Below are 26,699 nucleotides of genomic sequence, written 5' to 3' on the forward strand. Positions count from 1 at the left end.
TGAAGATTAATTTTTTATTTTCATGACCATTTGTTTTATCATATTAGAGGTAATTTCAAATTTCTTCTTAAAATACCATTCTGATATGATTGTGAATTTGTCTTTTTCTATTATATTTTTTAAAATGAAACAGAAAATCTAATAGAAAAAGACACGAACATATATTGGTCCTTTAATCATTATGACACCTTTAATAGGATTCTTTAATCATTACTAGCACTATTTTTTTCTTTTAATTCCCTGAGTACATTTGTAAAGCAGCATAGCATTGCAGATAAATTTTAAAAAGTTTTCTTTAATTCTAACCTTCACCTTTGCCCTTGCCACCTTTGTGGATGTAATGCCTAGAAAAAGGTCATAAGGACTGCACTTATTTATGTGTATATACATGTTCACATACGCTCTAAGAGTATAATGATACTAAATTTTGATTTATAGCAACTTTTTAGTCTGGAACTCTGTATTAAATATCCTATTCCTTTATTTCAGCTATATTAATTTCACCAATATCACATTAAATGTGAGTGATATTAACTTAAAAAATTAATCTTAAAATGTAACGTATTGTGTTCACAACTATGTAAAACATAGTTTTTCCCCTATAATATCTTTCAAATGAAAGCTATTGTTAACTTAGAGATGAAGAGCCAAACATTTTAAGAAACATAAATCTGCCTTCAGAAATAACTTATGAATGATGGGACAGTATTTTGAGTTTCTGCCTCAATAATGTTAAAGTTCATGTCTTTATTAGTATGTCACACTGGTTTTCTACGCTAGAAAAAGTGTATTTTAGTCAATAAACTTTATATAATATAAACCTCGGAATTCAACTAAATTCATATTCAAATATCTATGACAGAAATTACATACTCTGATGCTTTACTGGTTATTAGAATAAAATGTCTGGTTATATACAATATCAGATCACAGAAAAAGATCTCAAATCAAAATAAATAACTTTTAAATTTTCTAACTATAGTTTAATTTTAATAGTTTATAAAGCAAAGTATGCCAATTGAAATTTAAAAAATAAAAATGGCTTTATGCATAATATCTCATAATTTAAAAAAAAAGAGATTCTCTAAATAACTACAACAACTTATTATTTGGGAAATATGTCATAGTCCTACAAAACTGTATTTTTAAAATAAAATAATGTTTCCTGACTCATAAATAAAGAATTTAATGATATGAATATATAATAAGAGAATTACACTTAGATAAATTTCATGGTTCTTGATTTAAATTATTTTAAAAAGTAAAAAGAGAAACAATAAGTAACTTAAGTTTTTAAAATTTATTCATTTTTTATTCTAATTTGTTATATATGACAGCAGAGTGCATTACAATTCATATTACACATATAGAGCACAATTTTTCACATCTCTGGTTTTATATACAGTATATTCACACCATTTGTGTCTTCATACATGTACTCAGGATAATTTTATCCATCTCATTCTACCATCTTCTTTACCCCTATGCTCCCTCCTTATCTCTTTCACCCCTTGGCCCTATTAGATTTTTAACTCAATTAGCAATGTGGGAAGATCAATATAGGGCAGTAGCCCTATGTATTCCTACTAATTACACAAAATTTGAGTGCCTGGCTGAAAATATCAAATAGGTCAGTATTATAGTAATCACATAGAAATGAATATCAGACAATTTAATTAACTTAAATTATTTTTCTGGTTTACAATTGCTCACTCCTGCCTTTGTGTCAGAATAAGCCAAATTATTTGTTTCTTAAATTGTGGATATAAATTTTGCTATTTCATAAACTGAAGAAATGAATACAGCAGTAAAGGGAAATATTTAATAACAATAAGCTTTCAGATCTTTATTATCAACTAGTTATATTAGGTTGGATTACTAAACTAGGAAAACAGTTTTTATTCTCTGATAGTGTAATGAAATATAAAGAGCAATAATATTTTTAGTTAAAAAAAGTTTTGTGTCAAAAAATTTAAAAAGGAAAACAAAATGTTACTATAGAATAATACATAATAAACAACTTCTCCCAAATAGACCTTTTGAAAGGACTTCATATAATGATTACTTCTAGTAATAATGTATGATTCTATGGACAATGAACAATTTTTCTACAAATATTAAGCAGGTAAAAGAGAAGTTTTACACCTTGCCATATCTTACACTGCACTTCAAATTAAAAAAAAATTAAGCTGGAGGAGATGTGATGTGATAGTTTTGTCTGCTTATTGGGAGAAGCAGTATCCAATAAAAAAATTATATATATATTCCAATGCATACATTGGAAAAAAATGTGAAAACAAAGAATATCAAAATACGGCCTAAATGGTTACAGTGAAAATATTGGACTTATAATAAAGAAGCCAAATCAACCATATCAAAATGAATTCTGTATTCTAATATTATTTTTAAGTCTATATGTTATACTTTTAAAATATTCTTTTCAGTTATATGCAACACCAGGATACACCCTGACATAATCACAACAGCATGAAACATGGAACCTAACTCACTTCAATTCAGTCCCCAACACTACCCATCCCCCCTACTCCTTCCACTCCACGGATCCCTCTTAAATGCATTTACAGTTTACTTTTTTTTTTTTTAATTTTAAGTGTTGTATGGATGCATCTTATGCTGAGCCCCATCATGCTGCATCCAAGCCTGCACATGCAAATATTCAGTCAGATTCATTCCATTCTTCTTTCATTTTCCTGTCCCTTTTTCATCCAAATCAATGCCCTAAGTTTTCCTTATTGATCTTTCCTGTATTTTGATAAAATTTGTTTTCCCTTTTTTCCCCGTCTCTTTTTGTTTGTTTTTCTTTTTTTATTCCCTCTCACCTTACTTTGGATTAGCTTCCGCATATCAGAGAAAAATTTGACTTTGACTTTTGGGAACTGGCTTATTTTACTTAGCATGATATTCTCCAATCCCTTCCATTTACTAGCAAATGCCATAATTTCATTCTTTTTTATGGCTGATAAATATTTCATTGTATATATGTGCCACATTTACTTTATCCTTTTATCTGTTGAAAGGCACCTAGGTTGGTTCCACAGTTGGCTATCGTGAATTGTGCTGCTGTAAACATTGATGTGGCTGCATCACTGTGATATGTTGATTTTAATATATACCAAAGAGTGGGACAGCTGTGACACATGGTATTTCTAGTCCTAGTTTTCTGAGGAATCCCCATACTGTTTTCCACAACAGTTGCATTAATTTTCATTCCCACCAACAATGTATTAGTGTACTTTTACTCCACATCCTTGCCAGCATTTATTATTATATACATTCTTGATAACTGCCATTCTGATTACAGTGAGATGAAATCTCAGTGTAATTTTGATTTGCATTTCCTTAACTGCTAGAGATGTTGAACATTTTTTCATGTATTTGTTGAGCACTGTATTTCTTCTTTTGAGAAGTATCTCTTTAGTTATTTTGCCCATGTATTGATTAGGTTATTTGTTTCTTTGGTGTGTTAAGTTTTTTGAGTTCTTTTTATATTCTAAATATTAATGCCCTATCTGAAGAGCAGGTGGCAAAGATCTTCCCCCATTTTATGGCTCTCTTTGTACTGCTATCCTTTGCTGTGAAGAAGCTTTTTAATTTGATGCTATCCTACTTATGAGTTTTTTTTTTTTTTTTTTTTTTTTTAATTTCTTGAGCTTTAGAAATTTTGTTAAGGAAACTGGTTCCTGTGCTGACATGCTGGAGTGTTGGACGTATATTTTCTTCTTGCAGTTTCAGGGTTTTTGGTCTAAATCCTAAATCTTTGTTATGCTTTGAGTTGACTTTGGTACAGGGTGACCGATAGGGATCCAATTTCATTCTTCTACATATGGATTTCCAGTTTTCCCAGCACCATTTGTTGAATAGGCTATCTTTTCTCCAATGCATGTTTTTAGTGCATTTTTCTAATATGAGATAACTCTATTTACATGAGTTTTTCTCTGTGACTTTTACTCTATTCCATTGGCCTTCATGCCCATTTTTCTGCCAATACAATGGTGTTTTTGTTACTATAGCTCTGTGGTATAATTTAACGTCTGGTATTGTAAATGCCTGCTGTGCCATTTTTCTCACTAAGAATTACTTTGGTCATCTGGGCCTCCTACTTTTCCAAATGAATTTCTTTGACTAACCAGGAATTGAACTCAAGGGCATTTGACCACTAAGCCACATCCCCAGCCCTATTTTGAATTTTACTTTAGAGACAAGGTCTCACTGAGTTGCTTAGCACCTCGCTTTTGCTGAGGCTGGCTTTGAACTTGTGATCCTCCTGCCTCTGTTTCCTGAGTTGCTGGGATTACAGGCATGTGCTGTTGTGCCTACGTCCAGATGAATTTCATAACTGCCTTTTCTATTTCTAAAAGGAATAGCATTGGAATTTTAATGGGAATTGCATTAAATCTGTATAGAGCTTTTGGTAGTGTGGCTATTGTGACATGATTATTTCTGCCTATCCAACAACATTGAATGTCTTTCCATCTTCTATGATCTTCTTCAATTTCTTTCTTTAGTGTTCTGTAGTTTTTAGTAGAGGTCCTTCACCTCTCACAAACCACATGCAACAACACATTAAAAAGATACTTCACCATTACCAACTGGGTTTCATTCCAGGGATGAAAGACTGGTTGAATACACAGAAATCAATAAATGTAATTTATCCCATAGAGTGAAGGTCAAGAATCACTTGTTTCAATAGTTGCAGAAAAATAATTTGACAAAGTGCTGCACCCATTCCTATTTGAAATACTAACAACAACAACAACAACAAAAAACTAGAAAGAAGGAACTTACCTCAACATTGTAAAGGCTATATATGACAAACCCAAGGCCAACATTATACTGAATGGAGAAAAAACAAAAGCATTTCCTCTAAAAACAGTAACAAGACAAGGATGCCAACTTCCACCACTCCTATTCAACATGGCCAATGAAACCCCAGCCAGAGCAATCAAACAAGAGAATCAAATTAAAGGGACACAGATAGGAAAAGAGGAGCTCAAATTATCTGTTTGTTCATGACATGATCCTATAACTAGTAGACCGCCCCCCCCCCAAAAAAAAACTCTACTAGAAGAATTCTAAAGCTCATAAATGAACTTATAGTAGCAAAATATAAGATCAACACTCATAAATCAATGATATTCCTATACTCAATGATGAGTCTACTGAAAAAGAAATTAAGAAAACTATTCCATTCATAATAGCCTCAAAAATACTTGGAAATCACTGTAATATTATTTTTAAACTTAATGAGATAATGGGCTGAGGGTATAGCTCCATGGTAGAGCACTTGCCTAACATGAACTAGGATTGGATTCAATTCCCAGCACTACATAAAATAATAAAGTTGTATAAAATCATATATTAAAAATGAAATGACTAAAGAAGTTGTATAAATACTAAAACTTAATAATATATGATCTTATCAGTAAAGGAAATTCCAGTTTTGTAGCATACTAACATTTAAACTTCAAGGAAACTAAAAATTTATGGATCTGATTCTGTTACTATCTATCTAGCTTTGTGATTCTCAGAACTTCAATGAATCTCTCTGCCTGTATTTATTTAAGATAAGATAAAAGGTTTGGTTCAAACAGACCATGACTTATTTTTCTAAGTAAAAATTTCAGTCTGAGATCATTTTAGGCTTAGATTCACTTAAAAAAGAATACATACAGGTCCTGTGTGCACTATATCTGGGTTCTCCCAATGGTAACATATTTCAAAAATCTACTAAAAATCACAACCAGGATATTGACAATAAATAGTTAAAATGCAAAAATTCCATCTCTCATCTTGCTGTTTTGTACATGTACCCTCTTACACCTTGTTCTCAGACTTTCTTTAATCTTCTAGCAAACACTAATCTATTTTCCATTTCTATGATTTAGTAACTTTGAGAATGTTATAGAACAGGAATCATGGAACACATAAGCTCTGAGAACTGAATTTTCTCATTCCTTATTTTCTGAGGAGTCATCAGTGAGCTGTTATTGTATTCACAGTTCATTCCTTTTTATTGCTCAGTAGTGTTCCATGATTAGAATGTATCAGAGTATTTAACTATTCAGCCATTTTCTGTGGTGTTTGTAGATTTTTTCCATTATGAATAAGCTGTTATAAATCTTTGTGTATAGGTTTTTGTGTGAGCATTTTAAGTTTTGATTTCTCTTAAAATTTTTTTCAAATAGTGCATATGATAGTTGCATGTTTAGTTTCTATGAAATCGACAGACTGATTTTATCCAAGTGTCTGTAGCATTTGGTACTTTTATTGCAGCTTTAATCGTGTAGTAAGTTAATTGTGTAGTAAGTCACTTCTCGTTTTGATATCAATTTGCATTTCCCCAATACATAACTATTGTTAATATCTTTTCATGCACTTACTTGCCAATTTTCTATCCTCTTCAATAAAATGTTCTATCTTTCAGTTTTCTGTCAGTTTTCTAATTTGATTATTTTTATCCTGTAGGTTGTCAAAAGTTCTGTATGCTAGACCTTTGTCTGATAAGCAGTTTGCCAATAGCTCTTACGAGTTTATTTCTGTGTTCTTTACTATGTTCTATGGACCTATTTATCTATCCATCTACCAAAACTACAGTATTCTGGAGTAATCCTTTTTGGAGTTCACTGGATTTTTTTAAAAGTATAGGTTTATGTTATTTGTTAAATTTGGGGAGTTTTCAACCATTTATTTCTTTGAGAGCTTTTAGAAGGCACAGCTGCCTTCTTTCTCCTCTCTTTCCAGGACTGGAAGGACACACAAATGTTGGACATTATGTTACAGTCCCACAGGTCTCTCAGGTTCTGTTTCATTTTTGTTTCTTTTTGGGTCCTTCTGAGTGTGTGCATGCAGACAGGCACATTCATGTGTGTGTGTGTGTGTGTGTGTGTGTGTGTGTGTGTGTGTGTATTACATATTTATTATGTCTGAACTGTTTAGAATGGATATTTTCTATTTGTCAGAAAATACCCAAGTCACTAATTCTTCTGGTTTCTATTTCTTTGTTTAGGTTTTTTTATTTCTTTAATAAGACTTTCTACTTCTTCAGCTGTGCTTGTAATTGTTCACTGTCTCAAATTTTATGTGGGTAGTTGTAAAATTTTTGTCTTATAATTCTATTATCTCTGCCATAACGGTTTGGGGAATCTATTGGTTCACTGTTTTTCATTTAGTTTAAGATGGTTTTGTTTCTTGGTGTGAAGAAAGGTTCTCGGTTGAATCTTGGATATTTTGGATACTACTAGGTTATGAATTCTAGAAATTATTTAAGTCTTCTGTTTTTGATGGTTCCCTATGACACACACCAGCAGGGAAGTGAGGGTGGAAAAGCCCTGCCTCATAGTTCCCTGGAGGGGACAGAGGTTCACTCCCTTTTCAGTGATGGTTCACTGCGGAAGGAGGGAGACTCATGAACATGAATGGACAAATACAGTGATGGAAATCTAAACTCTTGGATTTTTTTCCAGATTCTGTTACTACTTAACTTTGTAACTTGGGGAAACTAAAGGTCTCTGGCCATGATTTGTTAAAATAAGAGGAAAGAATTATGCCATTAAGTTATAAGTTAAGTTATCAAACATTTTTTAAACCTATCAAACCACACTCATTATTTTAATCAGAGCCAATTAAATTTCATAGAGAATGATACAATGAAATTAAGGAAACATTTCCTCTTTGAGCTCATGAAGCTGATACAAACTTGTGATTTGAAGACATTTTGCACACTTGTTTTTCAAAACCCAGGCTTGCATCTACCTGCAGCACAACTGCTTGCTAACTGGAGCAGACCCAATTGATATATATATATATATATATGTATTTTTATATGAGACGTAAGAGTATTTTAAAGTCACCTCTTACGATTCTTATGTACACAAACTGGTTGTGAATCACTGCTTTCACTTTAATAAATTGTCAAACTTCAGAAAAACTAAATATGATATGCTATTTCCAAAAAGAATAGTAGGTAAAAGGAACAGAAATTCTAGTAATCAATTATAGAAATTTATGATTGAGAAGAAATAGGGTCTATGCTATTTAAAAGATATGACTATACATTTGGGCAAACATTTTATGAGCAAGTAGCAGATTTGGATGGATATCATAGAAAGGTATAACAAGTGTAAACGTATAAAGAAGTATGATATTTATAATTAATTATGATTATAAACATTACAGGGGACCCCAAGGAAGTGTATTTCTATGGGTACAAAAGGAAAGACAAGTGAGTTAATTGTTTAGTGCACATGTTAAAAGGTTATTATGTTTTACACATAGAAGATATTCAACAAATATCAACTTTAATCTTTCCAATTACATAGAGAAAAACATCTGCAAATAATCATGATTATGAAACACTTGAAATATGTAAATGTAATGCATTAATTCAAGAGGATAAATTTCAAAAGCAATTTGAGTTTCATACAAAATATCTTTTTGTGTATATAATAGTGTCTTATATGGGTAATCATATTTTTCAAATGAGATATTCCATAATATCCACTGGTTCTTAAAATGTATTATTATACCAAGTAGGTTAGCACATTAGTTTGCCTTTTTAAAGCACTAATGTTTAAAAGATATATATATAAAAAAAAACTTGAGCTACTTTTGGTAAATTTTCATCTTGAGTTTTTCCTTAAGGAAAATTTATGGAGCATCTGTGGTCCACCTGATGCAGAAAGTACATATAAATAGAAAGGCATTTGTTCTCAAGAAGATAGCACTCTAACACTAGAGATAAATGACACAATATGATAATAATATTAGTAATACTCTATTTTTGAGAGTGAAAATAGCAAATAATGAACTAAGTTTTATGTCCTTTTTAAACCAATAATATTGAGGATAAACATTATTCCTTCATTGAAGAAAATGACTGCAATGTGTACTTGTAACACATATTTTAAGTTTCATAGAAGAACTCAGATTAGATTATGATTAGAATTAGTCTATGCTTTTAAAGCAAGACACAGGATTTTCTTTAAGATTCCAGATAACTGATGAATGGTTGCCTGATTTACCTCTTGGAATAGCCTAACTGGCCTTACTAAGAATTTTAGATTAAATTCAAAGCAAACACGCACACTCACATGTACACACAATATTACTACCTTTCATTACATTAAATGACATCTGAATGACAGATATCAAGAACCAAATATTTAAGGTATTAGAGAATTTTTTAAAGGAGCCATGCAGATTTTATTTCATGGACCTTATAATACTATTCTTCATGAAATCTATCACATTCCAGGAAAACTTTAAAAAAAAAACAACAAAAAATAGTTTCTCACCATTACTCTTTGCATTATGTCCATATTGCTAAATATTTTTTGAGATTAAAATTACAAATGACTGATTACAAGATATATAAATGCACAGCACAAGTAGGACTGTTGTTCTAACAAAAGAAATTTGCATGCAAGCTTTTCCTCATAAACATAAGAATTTAGTTAAAGATGAAATCCTGAAGGATATTCTCATGACAGGATGAATCTATTAGTGTACTTAAGTATTTACAGACCTTATTCACTTCCAAATACTTTATTAATGTCGGAAACAAGGCAATTCCTGGCTTGTAAAATGGAACAAACCACCCTAAAACATCTGGCATACTTACACACTTTTCGCTGTCAAACACATAGCACAAATGTTTATTTGACTCAGAATCTTTGCATATGAAAGTGAATATCCTCTTGTCAGTTTTATCATCTGCACAAAATGATATTCTATGAAGCTGGCAATTGTGTTGGACTTCCTGTGAACACAGATGGAAATAAATACTGTTGATGGCAATTTTTTTCTATTTTCTGAAACATCAGCATGTGTTAATAACATATAACTTAAGACTTGAAAAGTGTAATAATCATCTGTTAAGCTTTAGTTTAACAATTACATATACCCCAAATTTAAACAAACATGCAATGTAGATGAACCTCCTGACTCGGGATTAAACTAAGATATTCATTTCAATAGTACTCAAAAAAACACAAGAATATAAGAGAATCTGAGTCCCACAGACTTCCAGAGCTTCAAAGCATCTTAAGAGACCATATACTTTAAATCCTTCATGTTTATACTGGAGAACTTTGAGGCTCAAAGAGATTAAGATACTTCAAAAAAGAATTAGCCTAACCTTTTTTTTTTAATCCAAAATTCTTTTCATTTTATGTCATTGTTACTAACTAGCATTACAATTAGAACATAACCTCATCTGGAGAAAAATTTCACCCAGAACATACCACCATTTTCACTCCTAGTTTTTTTTAATTGAATTTTATTTTGCATATCTTCATAGTTATTCATACACTCCTGAACTTTTTATGTCTAGGTAGGTCAACCTTGCAAATTATGTAATGTTCTCAATGGGAGAGGCTTCAAATGACTGTATCAACCCTGCTAATTGTAGAAAGACAAATAACTGCAACCAGACGTAGAGCTGCAGTACACTTAAGTGCACACACATACAGACATATACACAAATACTGAATTATAAAACTCATGCAAAACATCAGAATGTACTTAATTAAAGTAAAAATATATATAATTAAATAATAATGTTTTACAATACTATTATTTAGTCAAAAATTGAGTATTCGATACTACTTATATACTTACATTCTAATAGATCAATATTATTTATTCATTTATCTATCACAGTTTTCTGAAACATGTTGAAGATGAAGAAAAAAACTTATCTATTTATTTAATTATGAATGATGTAAATAAGTAAAAAAAATCTACTGTGGCTATTAGTATCTTTTTCCTCCTAGAATGTGTTACAGTACTAGGAATAGGAATCAAAAAGTCAGGCTACCTATATTATTTAGTGGGTATTGTACATGATTACAGATGGAAGCAACTATAGTATCAGCCAAGAAAGACAAGTGAATGTCCCATTAGAAAACCTGATTTTAGTAATGTTTATCTAAAGGTGGTTCAGTCTACCTTAGCACAAATACCTGGGTTGCCCATTGCAAACACTTTCCTCATCTTCACCCAGATCAATCAGAATCTCAGAGATTTTGATCAAAATAAATATCACTAAGGTAATAAAAATTCTTATCCTCTCAAGCTCAGAGTTTGATATGTCAGCTTGTTAAGATTTGATCTATCATTCTGATTTGCATTACTGTTCATCAGACTAAAGATTAGCATACAAAATGAGCAAGATAAAGAAATGTTAAGAGAATTTGCCAACAACATTGCATTTTTCCTTAGATGTAAACCAAATAGTAAACCACCAATGAATTTCTTGGCAAGCCTGAAAATTAAAAGAGGAAGAACAGTTATGCTTGTAAAGTATTACTAGATAGCTCATATGTCTATGTCAACAATAGAGAGGAACAGCTTTGAAGAGAAGGTTCAACTTATATAGGCTTTTTCAGACAGAAAAATCAAAAGATTTGTTAATATAGCTGGGTACACCTGTAATCCCAGCAGCTCGGGAGACTGAGGCAGGAGGATCGAGAGTTCAAAGCCACCCTCAGCAAAAGTGAGGTGCTAAGCAACTCATTGAGACCCTATCTCTAAATAAAATACAAAATATGGCTGGGGATGTGGCTGTGGCTCAGTGGTGGAGTGCTCCTGAATTCAATCCCTGGTTCAAAAAAAAAAAAATGTTAATATAACAGCAATGCAAAAGATATAATGTGGTGAATTTAATTCTTTTTCAATTGATATATATATATATATTATTTACATAGGCTTTTTCTTGTAGTCTGTGCTTAGATTGACAATGATCACTAGGTCTACATCACTTTAATAACTACATAATAATGTTAATGGTACATGAAGAGGCAACATCACTGTCATGCCATATAGAAAAATTATTCTAAAGAGAAATCACAAGGAAAATGCAAAACACCATTCACATAACAGGTGGTCAAGTCTAGGAAGAGCTTTATTTATCTACCAACCAGTATGAACAGAAAGCCTTAGTTATAAACAGTGTGAAATCATCCTAATATTTGTGTTAGCAAAGGTATCTTCCAACAAAAGAAGATTAGGGAGCTGAAACTTGTAAATTCCTTATTTTTAAGGTATTTGAGGTTTTTGTTTGTTGTTTTGCTATTATTGTGATAGATCTTTATGGATATTTAATGTAGCATTACTTTTGGTAAAATGGGATTAAAAAAAAAAACAACAGGAAAACAACAAGCTACAGTGCAGACACACATATCCTTTAATACTAGTTTAATGGAGTTGACACACAAAAAAATGAATAAACACCTTAGCCCCAGTCATCTACACCACATGCTTCCCACATGACATAACCTTCATCAGGAAAATGAGTAAGAAAAGAGAAAGGGAGAAAGACAAGGTACTGATAAAAAGGATATAGGATTCAGGTGTTAGATTGCTTTTGGTTCCATTTTGCCCTCTCAATTGGGAAAGAAAAATATTTTATTTTCTATAATGTTTTAAAATCCTGCTTCACACATATAACTATAAACAAATTTATTTTAGAAGTTTCATATATGAAATTTTTTCTTAAAAATATAAAACATATACCTAAAATGAAATGAATGACAGGGTGTTTTTCTGGTCCGTTCATGTCTCCCTGGTGGTTCCTAAGTACATGTGTGTGAACAGGCCATACTGAAGTTCCCTGGAGCAGGCTTGTTTCACCCTCTTCCGCTCTCCACTTACACACCTGTCCTTTTTCTGCAGATTTAAAATGCCCAAGCAGACTGCAGAAGTCACTCCACATTCTTTAGTGTGCCCTGGGGCACAAAGTGTCTGCAGAGTTTGTAAATCCCTTTTTCTGTACGGGCGATTGAACCCAGGGCACTTAACCACTGAGTCACATCCACAGTCCATTTCATTTTTTACTTTGGAACAGGGTCTTGCTAAGATGTTCAGAAGCTCTATACATTGCTGAGGTTGGCTTTGAACTTGAGATCCTCCTGCCTTAACCTCCCAAGTTGCTGGAATTACAGATGTGCACCACTACACGGCTTACCTTCATTTCTTAATGGAATTAAAAAAAAAAAAAAGAAAAAGAAAGAAAGACTTTACATGTATGAGTAAAGAGTAAGATACAATATACTCATATGCAATATCTGAGTAAAAGTCACTTGTTATATATTCATAGGTAGTATAATTGAACATACATATCATCTCAAAGATCTTAAAACTCTGAGATTATTCTTCATATTTTTTGGGAATAAAACTTCAGATGCTTCTTTCCCATTAAAAGCTTAGAAAACTCACTCTTTGGGAGAAAAATACAATTGAAGCTCTTTAAAAAATAGCTAGTAAGTATAAGAAATGAGGAATTTTGAATAGGAAATAAAATTGGCATTATTGACTTCAGTAAGGTCATATAGAATGATTATAAGTCTTGGTTTTATCTATTCATCTGTTGATGGGCACCTAAGCTGGTTCCATAACTTGGCTATTGTGAATTGCACCTCTGTAAATATTGGTATGCCTATATTAGTATAGTATACTGATTTTAATTCTTTTGAAGTAGGACAGAAGAAGCTGGACACCCAAGGAATTTTCAGGAAGCAGGTTTATCGACTGCAGTTGGTCCAGAGGGATTATCGCCTAAAATTCTCTGGACTTTATATTCAGTGGGAGGTGGGGCTTGAAAGTTTAAATAAAAATAATTTTTTTCTTTGAATTCCCAGAAAGTACTTTTTGAACCAGACAGAGATTGTATAAATCTTTACCAACATAACAGAGAGAATATCTTTTGCACAACAACCTTGACTGTAGATTCTAAATCTATCATACCTTTTGTGTGCAAACCTGGCATTTATAAGAAAGAGGAAGCTTCAAACCACAATTCCCTTTGCAGACATTCTGCCGATACTCTTTGTAAAAATCTGATGATAGGAGAAGCTTAATTATGGCCAGGGTCTTCTGGGTGGGGGTCTCTGTTAGGCTTCACTTTTGGACAAGTACCAAGGAGGGAGATAGCTGGGGCATTGGCAGTTCTGTTCTTGGCCTTTTGAGGAATCTCCACACTGCTTTCCAAATTGTTTAAACTAATTTGCAGGCTTATGAGCAATGTTAAGTGAACCTTTACTTCACATCCTCTGCAGCAATTACTGCTATACGTATTCTTAAGGATTTCCACTCTAACTGGAGTGAGATGAAATCTCAGTGTAGTTTTGATTTGACTTTCACTGATTATGAGGGTATTCTTAACACAATGAAGTTTCACTCAGTCATAAAGAAGAATGAAATTATGTCACTTGCTGGTAGAGGGATGGAAATTAAGAATATCATGCTAAGTGAAATAAGCCAGACTCAGATGTTGGGGGCTGAATGTCTCCTTTCTTGCAGAAATTAGAAAGAAATAAGGGGGAAGAACAAGAAGCAGAAGATATCATGACAAAAAGGAGAAGAGTAGAATAAAGGAAGGAGATTAAAGGGAAGGAAAGAGGGCTATGTAAGGCAAGCAATTGTGGAATGAAATTCACAAACATGTGCATATAGGAATACCGCATAATGAATTCCACTTTTATGTCCTATAATGCACAAATTAAAAAAATAAATAAATAGAAGGAAAACCAGTACAATATAGGAAAGGGATCAGAGGGAAGGAAAGAAGGGATAGGAAAATTCTGGGGATTGGGATCAAGGATCTATGTTATACATATTTATTTTATGTCAAAATGAACCCCACTGTTATGTACAACTCCAGTGACCTAATAACATCATAAAAATATCAACTGATTAATGCTGTTGAGTTGAACCCCATGTAACTGATATTTTATAAATGGAATTTAGATGAGGGAGGCATGGAGATTTGAGAGTAAAAACTTAAAGAGAACAGAATGATGGTTGATAGGCTACCCTTATTGGCAGAAATTTGGAAATATGATTTTTCAACAACAAAAATGGTAGATGGGAATCACCCACTTTCTTATCATTTTTTGCCTTTGTTTCTTTATCACCAGTAAAAAAATTTTTAAATCCATGTGAATTTTAAGACTATTTGCATTATTTTTTTCTTTGCTCTACAATATCACCCATATGAAGTTTTTTTAAAATGTAATTTCTAGTTTTACATTTACAAGTTTAGGAAATTTTTTTTTCTTCATTCCAGGTAAAACACAAAGATTAAGAGAGGAGCTAAACAAATAGCTTGGCAAACCCTAAATTACTGGTTAATGATCTTTACAACAATAGGTTTTCTCAAATGGTCAGGAAGCCAAGAAATAAAAAGCAAATCAATATGCTAGCAGAATGGGCTGATGATACTGGAGATTAAAACCAGTAATTTTTATTTTGACACTGAGTCTTGCTGAGTTGCTCAGACCAGCCTCAAACTTGTGATCCTCCTGCCTCAGCTTCCAGAGTAGCTGGGATTCATCAAATGCCACTGCATCTTGTTTGAAGGTCTTAACTTTTCACACACCTTTCACTTGAATAAAATACTATTTTATAAAAAGGTCATATGAAGTCATACAGGAAATAATAGGTTTAGTTAAAAAAGAAAAAGTTGCAATGCATACCCATATGCTCTTCACTTACCTGAGGGTAGCAATGTGCCACATTGCATTCACAATATCTATTTTTATATATAGACAGACTCCCACACATGTAGTATTAGTGGCAGTCATCTTATAGTTTTTAATTTTTTTATATTTTGTACTTGTCTGAGGACACACCGTTATTAAAGTGCCAATTATAAAAACTAAATAAATCCATATTTGTATTTTCTAAATACCTATATTTTATATAAATTGAATATTTTGAATTTCCTGAATTTTTAATAATAAGAGAACCATTTAGTAGATTATAGTACATAGACTGCGTGTATGCATTTGGGAAAATTTTGTAGCCTACAATACACCATGTTATTTCTGAATCAAAAACAAAAGAACATGTGAAAATGGCACATAGAGTGTACATTATTGACCCTACATATTTTATATTTCAAGATGTGCTTTGATAAGTTCCAAACAAGGACAAAAAATTTAATTAAAAAGTAATTAACATACACACACAAATATACACATACTCTGAAACTGCTACACAATTTGTATGGTTCAGAAGAAAACTTTCAACACACACATGGGCTCCAAATGACCTACTCTGGATGGACATGTGCCAGGATATACCCATTTAATTTAAAAAAGGAAATGCAAGAAGAGGATCATTTTTCTTTTTGATTACATGTAAAACTACACCTAGGTTACTATACTTCTGGCTGCACTACCCTCTGTAACTAATTGTTTCCTCATTATATTGACTTTTTTGTAACCATTATTTGCCCAAAGAATATTCTCAGCTCATTCACATATTCAAAATATAAAGCATCACTGTCACTTGTCTTATTTCAGAGATGACTACACATATTTCATTATGTGCTTCAATCATCCTTCCATTATCCTTTTACCAATTCCTTTTTTCACGATTTCCACAGCAGTTATTTTGGCATAGCTATAACTTAAGTAAAATCTCTATATCTTTGTTGCTATTTAATATTGAGGATGGATAATAGAAGGATCCTAGATTAGATGGTCTATTTGTGAGACGTCTTAAATCCATGTCTTGAAAAGTTTGAAGGAATGCCATTGCTCTTTAAGATGGACTTGAATAAGAGTAACTGTGGGTATATCCAAGTTATAGTCCCGTTGTTCTTAAACATTACAAATGCAAATTTTTCACATTTAGAGATTATGGTTCCATAGGCTCACATGGGACCTTACAATTAATTTTTGCAACTGCTTCAAGGCAATTTTCATGCAGGTATTCCATGGACTACAATTTGAAAATGAGGCCTACTGCACATAGTCACCAAACCACATGCACTATACCAGATCTCCTCAAACCTTAATGCACACAGGAATCACCAGGTTTTTCCATAAATTGTGGATTACATATTCAGTGGGTCTGGATGATGGTGCTACTGGATCTTAGACTTTGAGTTCTTGGAAGCTAGTATTCACATAGGTGAAGGTATCAATGGCATCTGCTGGGCTGTGGTCTAAAAGTTTCAGACCCATGAAAAAAAATTTCACAGTCTGTTCATGGGCTGGGTTTCTTTTGCCTTTATAACTGAATTAATTTTTCAATAAGCACTCTACAGTGATAGAGAAAAACTGACAATTTGAATTTGTAAAATGATTAGAGTTGAATTTTAATCAACTTTTCCAATCATGGTCTTACAAAATTATTAAATAATTCAGAGGCACTGGGACTAAGCTACTATATTAGCTTAATAAGGCTGCCATCACCAAATCTCATGGTCCAGGTGCCATAAATAGCAGAAATTAATTTTTTCACACTTCTGAAGGTTAGAAATCCAAGACCAGGTTGTCAGTAGATTTGTTGTTTTTGAGGCCTCTCTTCTTGGCTTTCAGATGTCTGCCTTCTTGCTGGGTCTTCACATGGCCTTTCCTCTGATTGAAATTTCAAACCACAGTGTGTCTTAATGTCACTGAAATTGGAGTATTGGACTATTAAATTAAACAAGCATTGTTTAATTTAATAGTCCAATACTCCAATTTCAGTGACATTAAGGACACACTGTGGTTTGAAATTTCAACAGAGGAAAGGCCATCGTGAAGTATAACAAAAAGCATTTCAGCAATCAAGGCAGCCAACTCATCACACCATTGCAGCCAATGTGGTGATTTCTCTACTTTGCCCATGGTTGTCCTATAAGCACTCCCACCTCTGGCTGGTGGGTGAGTTCTCTGATCTTGTTCTGATTCTGAGTCTACCTGGTTCATGAATCTAATGTTTGCGCAAATAATCTCTGTTAAATTTAAATTGTTTTCCTTTTAACAGGATATAAAACCTTTTAGAAGGTTATTAACTTAAATTGAGGCTATTAGTATGTTCCCTAATCCAATCCAACTGGTATCATTATAAGAAGAGAAAATTGAACGTGAGAAGTGACTAGAGGAGGATGTTCACAGAAGGACAATTGTATGAAGAGGTGGTAACAAGAGGGCCTCCATCCACAATCTAAGAGGGACTCAGAGCTTACCCTGTGAGCTCTGGATCTTGGAGCTGTAGTTTCCCCAGCTATGAGGATGTAAGTTTCTGTTGTTTAGCCACCCAGTCTATGGGTTATTGTTATGGCTTCCCTAGAAAACTAATATACACTGATTATGTCTATAAATAATAAAAATCAAAATAGGACATTCTAAAAAGCACACAGATCTTTTGACTTCTTCCATATCCAGTGAAGCACATTGGGTGCATCTTTTTTCATATCACCCGAAGAAGAATTTCTAAAAATAAGTGCAAGTGCTATTGAATGTGTTCAGTATAAGTTATTGCATCTCAAACACAGGCTGAAGAACAGACTACTCAGAAAGAAACTCCAAAAGTTTTTCCCCCCTCTAAAGCTCCTGTAGAGTTTTAAATCACCACTGAGAAATAATCGATTCACCAGTAATGAATTTCAAATATTCATTAAAACAGATATAAATTACAATTAATTAAACTTTAGAATGCTCTGATGTGCAAAAATAAGCCTTACCTTTGTTTTGGGTTCTAGAATTTTTACTCCATAAATTGATATTTGCAACTCAACTTTAGGGATTTTCTGGCCTTCAGATTTCTTGATGTGTCTCGCAAACTACAAATAAAAATTATTCATAAAAAATTTAATTCTGTTTTTGTGGAGAATGAACACAAATATACAAAGTTTTATTCAATGTCAAATTTTCATTAAATGAACTATTGCCCATTATAAAGCATTTTGTAAAAATAATCTCAAAGTATTTAGTAATCTCAGCACTTTACCATTATAATTCAGATTAGTTTTCAGTAACTTTATGAAAACATGATTTTTTAATGTACTTCTTTCGTGATATTTGGAAAATTGAATTCATACCAAACAATCGAGAAAACTTCATTGATAAACAGAGATAATTTTGCTTTCCTGTGGATCCTTTGCTTTTAATAGCTTGAGAGAACTTGCAGTTCACCAACTGTTGGATATGCCATCTTTGTTATTGCTAGATAGTTACCCAGTTTGGTGCACTACCCTACCCAATACCAAACTGTTGAACAAAAAGAGACACACTGCTATATCACAGTCAAAGCTAAGAACTGAGGTAAGTACCAGCTAAAACACTGATATGTAGATCTAGATTCAGGTTAGAATTATAAGCATAGTGAACAGCTAGAAAACAATTTTCACAATTTTTTTTTTTGTACCAGGTATTGAACCCAGGGCCTTATATGTATAAGGCAAGTGCTCTACCACTAAGCTACATCCTCAGTCCAAGAAATATTTTTAAGTGCTTTCAGAATAGTATGTATTATTTATTTGTACTGAATTAGTTAAGTGTATATAAATGTATGTTAGATTCTACTATAAAATCAAAAAGAAATATCAGAATACTCATTTACTTAGTAGATGCAGTTTCTAAGATCTAATTTCTTTCAGCTTTACCAGATTTATTGGTGGAAAAATTACAGGAACTCAGTTAAATGTGAATATTAACTAGTGCATATATTTTAGAACTTTGGAATGCATACACACACTCATACACATATTTATAAACACAAATAACAAGTATGCTATTAACTATAAATATTTTTAGGCAATAATTTAGAACACACTGGCATTTTTAAAAAGTTATTCATTGTTTATCTGAAATTCAAAATTTATTGGGCGTTCTGATTCATCTGGCAACCTCACTGTCTCATTCCTTTCCTTCTCACCTTGGTCTCTTCACCTTTCTTTCTAAGAAAAGGAAGAGATTTTTAAAAATAGGTTCTCTCACCCCTCTTCTAGGGCTTCCAAAAGTTATTTTCTAGTTTAACATTTTTTCAGCATCTGGATACTCTTCCTAATAGACTCAAAATAGATCATCTGTAAGGCCAGGCAGAGCTCCAGTCCTCTTTGTGTCATATTTATTTGCATTGCGCATTTCACCCTAATTTAGGGCAGATGTGAATACACATGGTATGTTTCAGTCCTGGAGCAGGGAGTGGTTAAAAGCCTTTTTCTCTGTGCACAGCTTTGCACTGCCATGGAGAGTAACATAATTAATGCATATATGTATGCCTTGAAGTGTCTGCCTTCGTATCCCAGGGGGTACCTTTTGTTTTTTTCCTTGTTAGGTGGGATAACTGTTCAGCTTACTGACTTTCCTGTTCTTTGGATGTAGCCTGCTCTTTCTTTTTTCTTTTTCTGCATCTGGCAGGCTCACATTCTACACATGAATCAACTAACTTGTGCCAGATAATTTTCTTTTTTGTCTTTAAGAAACGTGTTTCTCTTTAATGAAGATCAAAATTTCTTCCAGTTATCTCCTAAAGAATGTGCATTAATTTTCTTTTCCCTTCACCATTTCCTACGTAAATTGGCATCATCAAACAATTCAGGAGTTTTCACATATAAAAACTTACAAAACAAATCAGCTGCTCTGTGTCTATGTGGAGGCATCTGTCTAAGCAAAGCAAGTCCCAACTGCTGGCTGTGGAACCATTTATTCTACTTGCTTCCTCCCTCCTGTTTTCTCCAAACACAGTAACAGTGGCTCCTCAGGCCTCTTTCACATCTGGACACAACCATCCCTCTGACCTCTGATGAGAATTGTGCAACTTCTTATTTTGTAAAACGTCCACCACAAAACGAACAGCAATATTAAACTTAGCTGTCAGTAAGGCAGAAAAAGAAGAATGGAAGAAAGGAAGGAAGTAGGCAAGCAGGGCCTGATGGTAGACAGATAGACACACACACACACACACACACACACACACACACACACACACACGAGGGGTGAGAAGGAAGAAAGGCAGAGAGTAAAGGGAAGGAGAGAGCATAAAACAGAAAACATATGCATCCAAGTTCCTGAATCTTTCTCTCTGCTTCACATCAAGATAAGTAATGGTAGTCACAGCAGCTTCAGAGATCATCCAACCCAATCTTACCATTTAAAAAATGAGAAAAGTCCCTGAGAAATTATGTAACTTGGTCATAAAATGGGTTTGTAGCAACTAAGCCTAGAACCTACCTTTCCAGATGGGCACCCAACTACCCTTCTTGTTAGTGCACGTTTTCTGCATTTAAAAAATAAAATTCACAGCTCTGTTTTCATGTATATCAAGGTTTATACTGGTTATTGGGCTTGACTGATGAAAATATGTTGCAAAGCCCTTAGGCTTAAGGGTTTTTCAACTTATATTCTAAACAGTCTAATATTCTCCTTCCTGTTTCCTAAAACTTAAGCTTTCTGTGTTCTACACTGTGCATATTCCCCTCTGACTCTCCTCCTTTTTTCCTACTTGTAGACTTCTTAATTGTGCTCCCAAGTATTTCTAAGTTTGAAGTGTCAGAAGACATTGAAAGACATGCTGATAAATCCATCTTACATTAAATTCTTCCCCCCATTTACTGTTTTAATGTTGATTCTTGAAGAGTGATTTTGCCATTTCTTTTCATTATTTCTTCAGTGGGTTTGGTTCTTGGTAGAGCTAGCTAGATAGAAGGATCTACCACTAAAACTTAATATGATAATCTAATATAAACAGTCAAAGGGGATGAGGCTTACACATATTGAATAGTATCTGGACACAACAAAAACACAACAAAACCTTTTTCATCAAAAAACGATGAGAAATGATGAAGTTTTGCTTGAAATGTATGAAGTACTTAGTTAAATATATATTACTAAGTAGAACTGCTAAAGAAAATTTAAAGGGAGCACTGAACTTCAATGTCACCCTTACAGAATTTCTATTTCTCAAAGGACTTTTTAAAAAGTGAAATCTTAACCATATTACTAATGAAACATGCACTTTGTGGCAAGAAAAATCAGTTTATACTTTGAATCTATTATTCTGAGTTACCATTCACTTCTGTTGTTTGTTATATTTAAATTATTAAAGTATTCATAATAATTGAGTGGGGAAATGAGCTATGTTTGTATATAATATGATGAATCTCTAAACCTTTTATTAGTTAAATACTAGTTGCAAAGATAAAACAGTTATGCTGCACAGAAAGAGTGAGGCTGAATGGAAAAACTGCTGGGCTGAGATTAACAGGACTCCACAGTGAATCCCAAAGGCCATAAACCTTGAAGTAACTTCATATAATATCAGTGCAGCTCCACCAAAGTGAGGATTTTTCCTCTAAAAATGGGGCTCAGGAATGCCACCCCATGGTTATCTCCTAGAAAACTGACAAGTTTTGAATCTGTATTTCAGTACTTATTCATAATTAAACATTATAAATTGTTTATGAAATATGAGACCTCTGATATTTATGCTAGTTGTGTTAACAAAACAACTAGATAAATCACTATTGAAAATGTAATTCAGTATAATAACAACAACAATTATATAAGTAAACACATAGAAACTGAAAGGGTTTTAAATTATTACATTTCAAAATATTTGGAACATTTTGAAATCTCAGGCTAAAAAACAATTAAGAAATAGAAATTACATGATTAAGAAATAGAAAGTATGTTGTATTCATAAATGCAGCTTCCAAAAGTAAAAACTCCAAAATTATTAATTAAAATTAAAAATTAATTAAAAACAAAAATTATTACGTTTAAGAACAACTTATAAAGTCTAAATCTCCATTGACATAAAATTCTATATAAAAAATTGCTTAAAATTTTTCAAAAACTAAGCAGATGTTATGAAACAAAGAAACATGAAAAATAGATTATTGAAATCCTTAGTTTTTATCAGCTTGAATTAAATTTAGAATTCTTATTTAATGTTAGAAGGCAATATATTTAACATTGCAAACTTTTGAAAAATAAGTAAATATAAATAAAACGATACCTTATGTGTCAAATGCAGTCAAATCCTAAACTACAACAGATTTCAAAAATCAGTCAGAGTATATATGTTTGAGAAAAATAAGCAAGAAATTAAAATGGGGCTGTTTATACAAGGCAGTTAAGCAAAATTTTTTGGTAGAGTCATAGCACCACCTGCTGGCATTTACATGTCAACAAAATTTAAAAGTCAACAGGATCAACTTTTAAAAAATAAGTGCAAATATCTTTGGTATAATTTGAATTGTAGCTCTGACCTCAAATATAGATAAATTAAAACTTACAATAAAATAGTTCAAATTTATTGTTTTATTCATTATCATTAATGTATGTATCTTTACCCTTTGGTACACTTTCCTGAGATACAAGCTTTTTGAAATCAACAAAGTAAAGATTACTTATTAAGCATACAATTGTTCTTGAAGACACTCGAGAGACAAAAGCTACTATCAATTAGGTATACATTTTAAAACTACACTACATAAATTTTATCTTATTGTAAATCCTATTCATTCAAGCATGTGAAGAAAGAAGTAACACATAGGTATTTTTAACAAGATAAAGATGAGAAGTCTGTTGAAATAGTTTTTCTGATTTTAAAATCTCAGTGAGAACAGTATCCAGATGAGAAGCAATTAGATAAACATGTAGTGTGACATCTTACATAATATTGTTCTAAGGAAATATCAATTATGAATATGTGGAATTACTTCTGATTTTCTCGGGAAACTTGTTGATTATGAATGTACAGTTTTGCTTAGATTTTCTCAGGAATCTTGTTGATGTTGAGTCTATGGGGCCTCTATTCAATGTCCTCCTCTACCCTCTGATTCTTACCAGTTCCTCTATGGCTGCTCATGGGCATGGCCTAATCTCTTATATTTGCATAATATACAGGGTCACTACAAAATTCTGCTTTGCAATCACCTCTAAGTGCATATTGCTGACTGGTGGATATGGACTGCAATATATATATTTTTCTTTCTAGAATTTTTTTATTAATTTTTTGTTTATATTCGACAATAGAATGCATTACAATTCTTATTACATATATAGAGCTCAATTTTTCATATCTGTATACAGAGTATATTCACACCAATTTGTGTCTTTATACATGTACTTTGGATAATAATGTCCATCACATTCCACCATCATTAAGAACTCCATACCTCCTTCCCTTCCCCTTTGCCCTATTCTCTATTCCTCCCACGCCACCTCTCCCTACCCCACTATGAATCAGCCTTGGATTGCTATATTATTACCAGCTTTTGAGTGAGGGCATTGTCCAAGCAAAGTGAAGTCATGCTACTATATGTTGACCCTTATGAAATACTACCACTAAAGATTTTAGGGATTATGAGAAATTAACACTGTAAAAATACAATATGCTGTATAAAGAACAATAATTGTGTGTACATATTTATTATTTAAAAATGTCTCCTTGGTCTGATGGTATTTATTCAATAGCTAATTTTTACCAGGGAGAAGTTATCCCTGCCACAAAACATTTTCTGTTTTTATTTCCATCAATCTGTGATAACATGACAGGTTCCTTACACACTAGGCATTAATTAAAGGAATTTCCTTACCTTTAGTTTCCTTACAGCATCTCTCACAACTTCTGTTCCTTTCGGCTGCTCCACTTCTGTGCTGCCAAGAAACTGAAAATGGTAATTTGTGAGAACACATGCTATTCCATATCATTTATCACCAGAACACTGTGAACTACAGCACTGCACAACTGAATGGTTTCATAGAATGCAAACTTCAGTCCTAATTAAGTAGAAGAACCATCAATTAATTTCTACTATTTTCAAAACATATGGAAACATAAATATATTACTTGAGCATTTGTAATTCCTATTATTCAGACTTTAATAAAAACAAAGACTTTTCTTACATATTTCATTTTCAAATGATTACTAGAAAGAAAACAAACTGATGATTGGGTCCAAAGGAATACAGTTGATCTCGACATTAAAAATTTAGTAAGTATTAACAATTAAAAATTTTTATAAAAATTCAAAGCACATAAATATTTTTATTTGTTACTATAGCTAAACTTTGATATATTTCAGATTATAATTTCACTATATTTTCCAACCATGAAACTCATATAGCATGTAGTGTTTAAAAGAAAAAAGTTTTTAAAGCCCAACATATATTATTCAGTAAGCTATATCTGGGTTTGACTTTTTAAAAGCACACAATTTATAATTTAACTGTTTCAAAATGACCCCGAAGGCAGTCACTGAGAGTGTTAGGTTAAATTTAATGAGTCTCCAAAAAGAAAAGGTTTCCTAATAATTATCATATTTTGATAAAAATCTCTACCCTGGAGAGAATTAGGTCCTCCTAAATGGAGTCCATCATCATAAGATGCCCAAGACCAATCAGATGAAATATGCAAGTTTTATTCTAGAAAATATTTCTATGAAATTGCACATAATTATTAAATTCATGAAGTATATAGTTTCCCAAAGGCTGGTTTCCCTCTTGTCACATACCACCAACTAGAACACCATTGCCATCACGAATCTACCACTGCTCATATGTGTGCACCAGATTTCCATTAAGTGATTGAGGTGATGGATATGTGTGCATTTCCAAAGTGGAAGGGAATGATATAGTAAAGTCACAGTATTTCTCATTCTTCCCTCCACTCTTGAAAAAATAGCAAATTCATTAAGAGTCTTAGTTTTTTAAAATGAGCTTTCTGTGTTACCCAGGAAGCAAGTTAAAAAGTAAAAATACAGATTTTTTGGACAAATAATCCACAAATTTTAGGGTAGCACTAGGAACTTATTTATCTAAAAGCATTGTAATTGATGGCTTGGGCTGAAATCTGTAGGCAAAATTTGAAATCAGCAAACAGATTATGAGGATAGTTGAAAGTAGATAAAAAGGGTAAGTTGAAAATACAGATGATTGCTGTTCCTGAGAACCTAAGCTGGGTTGCCCTGAGGCAAAGTGAAGTCCTGCTTCTTAGGTTCTATAAGGTACAAAGTTTCTTTTTCTAATAAGTTCAGATTCTACCAAACAAATGCTACTGGGGTTTAGGTAAGATATGTCAGGCACTGTGACCCACTGTGACCTAAAGATGTTGGTGGACCAGGCATATATAAAATACCAAAATGAATGAGAAATACTCACCTTAAAAGGAATTGAAAACCTGTCCCCTCTCACCAATGAGTCTGCTCATTTCCTATGTTTTTTTTATAAGTGTTTTCAACTCTGGCTTCAAGACAGATTCACAGGAGGAGATTTAAACTATTCTCAATGCCTACAAATCTGATTCAACAGATAACATCTGTATGTTTTCCAGCTCCCAAGGTGATTTTAATGTGCTGACAGTTTGAAAAGCAAGGATAAAGGGTTCAAGTTACAGAGGAGGATGTAAGGCAAGAGGAGCTATTTAGCTGAGAGGAAATCCATGGTGTAGACTCTTCTTCTCTACTTCTCTGAATTGATCAAAGCACTGAGAGACAAGTAGCTCCATCCTCAGCCCTTATTATTATTTATTTCAAGATAGGGTCTTGCTAAGTTGTTGAGACTGTCCTTGAATTTGCCATCCTCCTGTCTCAGCCTCTCAAGTATGTGGAATTACAGGTGTGTGCCACACTGAGCAAAAGCATATTCTTTATGGATAAATTATACCTGTACTGAAGAAGAAAGGATCTGAAGTATTAGTGACAGTCTATAAGAGTAACTGGAAATATCTTTGGAAAAAAATTCATACTTTGGCAGAAATGTTGAGTCATTAAGTATTATATGCAAATAGGATCACATGGGAAAATTATGGAAGAACTCCAAGGATATTCTAAATGAATCTACCTCTAGCAGTGCTCTAGGAACCTTTTAATATATTTCTTTCACATTGGCTTTAATTAAACCAACTACGAAATAAAACAGTGGTAGAAGCCTTGAATGATGGTAGAATTAAACTAA

General features: G+C 32.7%; 1 protein-coding gene across 6 annotated transcripts in view; it reads right to left on the bottom strand.

The window, feature by feature from the left end:
- Gulp1 (GULP PTB domain containing engulfment adaptor 1) overlaps positions 1 to 26,699 on the bottom strand; it is a 271,076-nt gene that overhangs the window by 29,273 nt on the left and 215,104 nt on the right. For all 6 annotated transcript variants that reach the window (XM_076866249.2, XM_076866246.2, XM_076866250.2 and 3 more), the window contains exons 5-7: positions 24,341 to 24,412; positions 18,479 to 18,577; positions 9,641 to 9,778 (exon numbers count right to left, since the gene is read on the bottom strand). In XM_076866249.2, coding sequence (XP_076722364.1) covers positions 9,641 to 9,778; positions 18,479 to 18,577; positions 24,341 to 24,412 — 309 coding nt within the window. The remainder of the gene's footprint in view (positions 1 to 9,640; positions 9,779 to 18,478; positions 18,578 to 24,340; positions 24,413 to 26,699) is intronic.

The sequence above is a fragment of the Callospermophilus lateralis genome, chromosome 9 (assembly GCF_048772815.1).
Source record: "Callospermophilus lateralis isolate mCalLat2 chromosome 9, mCalLat2.hap1, whole genome shotgun sequence".
Taxonomy (NCBI): Eukaryota; Metazoa; Chordata; class Mammalia; order Rodentia; family Sciuridae; genus Callospermophilus; species Callospermophilus lateralis.